This window comes from Cebus imitator, unplaced genomic scaffold (assembly GCF_001604975.1).
Source record: "Cebus imitator isolate Cc_AM_T3 unplaced genomic scaffold, Cebus_imitator-1.0 Scaffold170, whole genome shotgun sequence".
Classification (NCBI taxonomy): Eukaryota; Metazoa; Chordata; class Mammalia; order Primates; family Cebidae; genus Cebus; species Cebus imitator.
The window spans coordinates 1,193,392-1,201,207 of NW_016107485.1; the positions used below are offsets into that span (position 1 = coordinate 1,193,392).

Genomic DNA, 7,816 nt, shown 5'->3' on the forward strand with positions numbered 1-7,816 from the left:
TTTTTTTTTTTTTTTAAGACAGTATCTCTCTGTTGCCTAGGCTGGAGTGCAGTGGCGCAATCTCGGCTCACTGCAACCTCCGCCTCCCAGATTCCAGCGATTCTCCTGCTTAACCTCCCAAGTAGCTGAGACTACAGGAAGGTGCCACCACACCTGGCGAATTTTGTATTTTTTAGTAGAGACAAAGGTTCACCATATTAGCTGGTCTTGAACTCCTGACCTCATGATCTGCCCGCCTCGGCCTCCCAAAGTGCTGGGATTACAAGTGTGAGCCACCTCGCCCAGCCAGATTTTTAAAATTATATTTCCCAACAGCTACAGAGTGCCAGACCCCCTTGTACACCTTCAGAAGCCAAAGCCACGCCTGACCCCCTAGGTTCTACCTGCTGCATCCTGGAGAAACTCTCTGGAGCTACTGGGAGAGTAAATGGAGGCTCAGGCAGATGCAGGCTGTGGAGCCACAGATATATTAAAGAATAAAAATTATATCACAGACTAAAGAGGTCTGTGACACTTTGACATGCTCCTCCAATCCCCAGACTTTCTGGGACTGGACCACTGGCCATCTGTAAGGCTCTGATTTCTAAGGAGTTTATAGCAGAAGTTTATACCTCCCACTTAGTCTTGGAACTAGAATGAGTGTAGAAGTGGGAGCAAGTACAGACAGCTAAGGCAAAGTGTGCAAGCAGATGAACTTTGCCCTCATTGCCCCCTTCCTCCTATTACCGTTTCCCAATGCTCACTGGCCCTCAGGGTGTCCTCCCAGTGCCTGCAGGCTTCTTCCTTTTTTCTAAGGGGCTAGACTGCTTTATTTAGTGGAAGTAGCCCAACCCAAATCCAAGCTAAAATTTACATTTTCAAAAAGGACTCTTGCTAAACTGCACATATTTTCACTTTATTTAGTACATACTAATTGAGCATATCTGGTGTGTGAAACACTGATATATGTTTCTGGGAGAACAGGTAGGAGATCCCCAAATTAAAATCATGCAATCTTTGCACTAAAAGGGATTTCCTGTCTCTTGGGGAAGACGTTACAGGTAGTTAGGCATGAGCAGGGTAGGAGAGGGCTCTCCCCAACCCACTAGGAATGTCAGGTGATGGTTCAACATTTGTCACATTGCCTCTCTAAAAGTGAGAGGCCATTGCCAGGGAGAGGCCATTATCCTGAGTGTCCACACCTGTTGCCTGTTGCACTAAAGTGTTAATTGAATGCAGATGCCAGGAAGAAGCAACTTCCAGGGCATGCACAGTAAGAGACAAAATAGCAGAATGTGACCTCCCAGGGCACTCCACCAGAAAAGGGAAGAAAGCCTCAGACAGGCATATCCACAATGTTCTTAAACACACTGTGCACGCTCACTTCCCAAGGGTAAGGAGGGCACCGAACATGCAGGCAGCCCACCTTAAGGGAAGAATCATGAGAAAGGGACCAGCCTATAAAGTTCTAGGATCAAGGTTAAACACTGCACTTGACCTCGGCCCGCTTGGGTCTCTTCCAAGCATACTTTCCTTTCTTTCCTGTTCTAAAGCCTTTTTAATGAATTTCCACCCCTGCTCTGAAACTTCCCATGGTCTCTTTTTCTGCCTCCTTTATGCCCCTCAGTCAAATTCTTTCTTCTAAGGAGGCAAGAGTTGAGGTTGCTGCAGACACGTATGGATTCACCTCGGATAACTCGGTTGCCTTTCACTGCTAACACATTTGGTGCTATGAGACTCAGATGTTTGCCACCCCTAACAAAGACAGACTAACAAACACACAAACCCCACAAAGCATGAAAAGGCCTGTAAGAAGGAAGTGTTTGCTGTGTACTGAGAATGGAACTGCTAGGCTAAGGGTTCCCTAAGTGGAAACTTGAACGTATGTTGCTGGTTTTAAATCCAAACTTAGAAGCTTTTGGTCAGAGACTTCTGAGAGAGTCTATGAGTCCCCAAATGTTTTAAGTGAAACTGAAACATTTCTGGTAGAGAGAGCATGGGTTCTGAGGCCATCTCAGAGTCCTACGTAGGGAAACACAGAGGTCTGGCTTCTTCCTCTCCACTAATCTGACCCTAGAGACTCATAGAAGTCTCCAAAGAAGACTGGGCCTCATAGCCTAACTGCTTTGCCAGATGTACAGTAACAGTAGGCTTTCTCTAGAGGTACAAGGTGTTCTCACAAGCCCTACTAGCCAAAGAATCTAAATCTTGGGGCTTGGGGTCCACTCAAAGAAGCAGGGTCTTTTGCACATGAAAGACATCCTCAGTTTCTACAGCTCCCATTCCTGGCCTGCAAAACCATCAACAGCGCTCCATTTACCTGAGCTCACCTTTCACTGTTCTCATGGGATCTGGTTTTCCACTTTGGGAGGATTGTCCATCTGCTTAGACTTATATGAAATTCCAAGGCTGTAAGAACTGAGACTGAATATGAAAGTGGACAATAGGCTGGGCGTGGTGGCTTAGGCCTGTAATCCCAGCACTTTGGGAGGGCGAAGCGAGTGGATCACCTGAGGTTTGGAGTTTGAGACCAGCCTGACCGACAGGAGAAACCTCATCTCTACTAAAAATACAAAATTAGCCGGGCGTGGTGACACATGCCTGTAGTCCCAGCTACTCCAGAGGCTGAGGCAGAAGAATCACTTGAGCTGGGCAGGCAGAGGTTGCGGTGAGCCAAGATCATGCCACTGCACTCTAGCTTGGGCAACGAGAGTGAAACAACATCTCCAAAAAAAACAAGTGGAGAACAGCCAGGCCATATATGACAACAGAACTCTGACTCAGAAACTCCAAAGGAACCCTCAAGGGAAGCCAAATCACAATCAAACCTCTGAAGCACTTGGCCCAAAATGGCCAGGACTTGCTTGTGACTACCCACTTTCCTATTTTTTGAAACCCACCTTTCCTTCTACGCTTTTTTCCAACTCAAGACCAGAGAAAGCCAAATATGCTTCCCAAACCATCCCCTAAGATGTCCTGCTACTAGTTATCTCACCTCTAGCTTCTCCATGCCAAAACCCTCTAGTCAAGGAATACCCAGGCCTTCCCCTTTTTTTTCTACTATGAAGCTTTCCACTCCCCTGCCTGCCTTTGATTCTCTGCCAAATGCAAGTGATGGTGGCTGACTCCTCTGATATAGCCAGTTCTGAATAAGTGGCCTCTGTGTTCATTTTAGTGGTCTTCATTTATTTCCACAGAACTCTGCAGCAGTTCCTTAGGTATGTACGTGTCCTTCTGACCAGTTTCATGCAGAGCACAGGGGCTAATTTAGCAAAGTGGATGCTGCAGCACTAGCAGCCAAGTAGGACAGAAAATTAAGCCTCAAAGATTCTGATGACATTGAAAAGCTGATTTGCAGTGAGCTGAACCATTGGCCCAGAGGAGGGTCAGTTAAATATCCCAGGCAGTGTTTGGGCACCAAGAATTCAGACTAGGAGTGTGGTTAAAAACAGATTCTTTCCAGTTGTATGGAGCCAGAAAAAGGGAGAAGCTATGCTTGGTGTAGAGACAGTGAACTTTGTAATCAATCTGCTTTTTGGTCACATGAATCTAAGACCTTCTCAAGATAGCTCAATAAAAAGGGATTTGATTTACAGGTTCAGGCAAAACACATCAAATCCAGGAACAGTAATCAAAACTGTTACTAGCTCCAGGCCTAGGAAGTCGTGAGAGAGGAGGACTCTTTGGGCTATGCCTCTGTAGCTGAGTGGGCTCTCATCCGTCTCTTCTGTTTTTCTCTATACGTCAACTCCATTCTCTCTGACAGGCAGACTGATTCCCTCTAATTACTCATCAGCTTGCACCTGGCACCCAAAGTGGCCACTCCAGCCACCAAGCCTATTTCTGCTTCCAGGGGAAGCATGACACTTGTGTGGAATAATCTCTGTGTTTTTTGCTTCAATTTATCAAAAAAGTGGTATCTGTTTGCACAGCTCATCTGGTCCAGCCAAGCCACACAGGTCATAGGTCATTGGCCAGTCTCATGTGTGCATGTGTCCCTGCAGGTGATGAGTTATGCCTTCAGTCAGATTATCCAACCATGGATCAATTATTAGTGGCTAGGGGAACAAGGCCATGTCTTACATAAAGACGTGAACATGTTGGATATTATGAACATGTTCTATTACAGAAAGCAATATTATTAAATAACACAGATGATGACATACACCCGTCACAATCATTGCAAATGCCCACTAGGAAAAAAATGAATTACAGGATATGATAGTGTATTAGAGAATAATAAAGGTTATTTCTAAAAAGATCCTGCAGAAGATGGAAAGAAAGAGGGTCCAAGCAGAGAAGTCCAGGAAGGACTTCCTGTCAAGATGATGGAACAGTTGTGGTCGGGATCCATAAGGAAATGGGCCAAACATGTTAAGACTTCTAGGAGGAAATGGGCTGCATGGCCCTTCCATTCTTAAAATATTCAGTGTGGGTGGGACTTAGAGATCATCAAGTCCAGCCCTGTTGCACTTCAGCTGGGACTACTGAGGGTCAGAATGGTTGGTGACACAGCTGTGGTCACAGATTAAAGTTAGAACCAAGGCCAGAGTCCAAGTCTCTGTCTCCACAGCAGTCTTTCCACTATAGACTATTCAGAATTCCTTAGCCAGCTCACTCTTTCGTGAAGGCAGCTCCTTTCTTTCACAAAGGCAGCTCCTTTCTTTCTAACACTGGGGCTTTACACAATAGATACGTGGTGGAGAAGAGCAAGCCCCTCCTTGGTGGTCTTTGTTGGAGGACAAACTGCTCCTCAGCACAGCCCTCATCCTCTTTTCTAAAACTCCTCGAACCCTGACCCACATACCCCTGAGGACTCCCTGCATTCTGTCATTCCTCAATGTATATATAAAAGGGTTGAGGAATGGAGTCACCACACTGCTCAGTACTGAAGGGACCTTGTTGATCTCCAGATATTCTTTTTGGGAGGGGGTCACATAGACAAACACAGTGATGCCACTAGAAATGATGACTATGGTCAGGTGGGAAGCACAGGTATTAAAGGCCTTCTTCCTTCCACTTGCAGAAGGAATGCGCACTACTGTCAAGATGATGTACATGTAGGAATAGGCCACGAGGACTATGCAGCACAGGATGACCACGGAAGAAAGCATAAAATCCATCAGCTCGATGGCAGTGGTGTCTGCACAGGCCAGGGCCAGCAAGGGTCCACTGTCACAGAAGAAGTGGTTAATGATGTTGGAGCCACAGAAGGGCAGCTGCGAGATGAGGATGGTTGGAAAGAGCACAGAAAGGAAGCCTCCCACCCAAGAGAACACAACAGTCCCAATGCAGACAGGAGGTCTCATGATGGTGGTGTATCGCAGGGGGCAGCAGATGGCGGCATAGCGGTCATACGACATGACCGTTAGCAGGAGGAACTCAACTGTGCCCAAGAAGAAGTAGAAATAGCACTGGGTGATACATCCGGCAAAGGAGATGGTTTTATCCCCAGATCCTAAGTTGGCCAACACTTTTGGAGAGATGACTGAGGTGAAAAGGATGTCCAGAGTGGAGAGGTTGCACAAGAAGAAGTACATGGGGGTATGGAGGTGGGAGCAGGACAGCACGGTGGAGATGATAAGCAGGTTCCCCAGAAGAGTCAGCAGGAACGTGGGCAGCAGGAGCACCAGGAACAGCAGCTCCACCTCCCTGCTCAGGGGAAACCCCAGCAGAACAAACTCAGTCACCGCTGCAGTCCCGTTCCCCATAGGCCTGGTGGGCCTGGCTCAATTCTTCTAACAGAACAAATGGAGATAACACTTAGGAGAGTGCTCAATGTGTGAAATCCTATGGCTGCTCACTACAAAAATCTAAACGTAGAACATGATGACTGCCAGTTAGACATGTAATCCAAGTTTAGCTTGGCTTTCAATTATTTGCCTATCAAAGTGGACAAGATTTTTGAAAATAATAATGTTCACTGTTAGCAAGGGTGTCCTGAGACGTACACTGTCATATGAACTTTCTAAAAGATTATTTAGCAATGTGTATCAGAAACCTTAAAATTGAGTATATTCTTAGATTCAGAATTGTAGTTCCATCCTGAGGAAGCAGTCACGCATATGTTAAATTTTGCCGCAAGAATATTCGCCACAGAGTTTTTTTTACAATAATGAAAATTTGGTAACAACTTAAATATCCAGAAATGGGGGACAAAATAAACAAATTTTGGTACCTTTAAGCAATAACATATTATGTAGCCATTACAAACTATATTTTATAGTAACATGTAAATGACAAAACATTCAAAATGTATTATTAAGTTTTAAAGCATTATTTACATTTTTTTGTTTGTTTTTGTTTCCTTTTTTTTTTTTTTTTTTTTTTTTTTTTTTTTTTTTTTTTTTTTTTTTTTTTAGAGTCTCACTCTGTCACCTAGGCTAGAGTGCAATGGCACGATCTCTGCTCACTGGAAACTCTGCCTCCTGGGTTCAAGCCATTCTCCTCTCTGAGCCTCCCGAGTAGCTGGGATTACAGGTGCGTGCCACCATGCCTGGCTAATTTTTTATATTTTTAGTAGTGACAGGGTTTCACCATGTAAGCCAGGACGGTCTCAATCTTCTGACCCATGATCCGCCTGCCTCAGTCTCCCAGCGTGCTGGGATTACAGGTGTGAGCCATCATGCCTGGCTAAGTATTTGTTATTATTAGGTCTTTTGTTTGTTTTTTGTTTTTTGAGACAGAGTCTCGCTCTGCCAGGCAGGAGTGCAGTGGTGTGATCTCAGCTCACTGCAACCTCCACCTCCTAGGCTCAAGTGATTCTCCTGCCTCAGCCTCCCAAGTAGCTGCAACTTTTTTTTTCAAGTACATAAGAGATTTTTGTTTCCCAGGCTGGCCTCTCATAGCCTCACCTCCTCAAGTGCCAGGGCAACAGGCTTGAGCCACCGTGCTCCCTATTATTAGGTTTTAAGTGTTTTTAAAGCAAGTTATAAACTTGTAGTGACATTGTGATGCTATTTTGGGGGAGAGATGTAAATTAGCAAAGGTCCTAGAGTAGCCAATAAGACACTGCTGAAGAAGAAAGTCAGGGAAAGGGGCGCACCTTGGCAGATATTGAGACTTATAAAATTAGAATAATTAAGGCAAGATGATATTGGCACAAATATGCATTAAAATGACCAATGGAACAAAATACAGAGCCAAGAAACAGACCCACACGGATGTGGAGCAGTGATGTGTCAGAAGTGAAAGAAGCTGGTACTGCTGCTTGCCCACAGGGGAAAAAGTGAAATTGATTCCCAACCTCATATGAGACACTAACATCTACTCCAGATGAACAAAAAACTTACATGTAAAAATCAAGACTTTCAGAACAAAAGATAGAAGAATGTTGTTTTTAGCCTTAGACTAGAAAAGAACCTACTAAAGAAGACCCAAAAAGTACTAAACAGAAAAGAACATATTAATAAATGAAACTATGTTAAAATTAAGAATTTCTATATATTCAAAGACCCCTCAAATAACGTTAAAGGCAAATAACAAACAGGAAGAATGTATTTATGACATAGATGATGGGTAAACTTTAGTACTCATGTAATTAATATTTTGATTCTTACAATGAAGTAAGAAATAGATAAACAATCCAATAGAAAGGTAGGCCAACATGTTACCTGAACCATTACAGAGGAAGGAAACATAGCTAGTAAATATACAAAAAGATGCTTGATTTCATTGGTAATTAGGGAAATATAAATTAAGACACTAGCAAGATACCATTTATATCCACTATATTTTCAAGAAGCAAAAATATGACAATAACAAGTGTTGATGAGGATGTGGAGACTTAATAAATTTACATTGCTAGTGGGAGTGTAAATTTATATAATTGTTTTGG

General features: G+C 43.9%; 1 protein-coding gene across 1 annotated transcript; it reads right to left on the reverse strand.

Moving 5' to 3' along the window:
* Window positions 1–4,646: 4,646 nt before the first annotated feature.
* Window positions 4,647–5,690, reverse strand: LOC119473615 (olfactory receptor 6J1). Its single transcript, XM_037744299.1, has one exon. The coding sequence runs from the start codon at window positions 5,688–5,690 to the stop codon at window positions 4,647–4,649; it is 1,044 nt and encodes a 347-aa protein (XP_037600227.1).
* Between the last annotated feature and the right edge of the window lie 2,126 nt (window positions 5,691–7,816).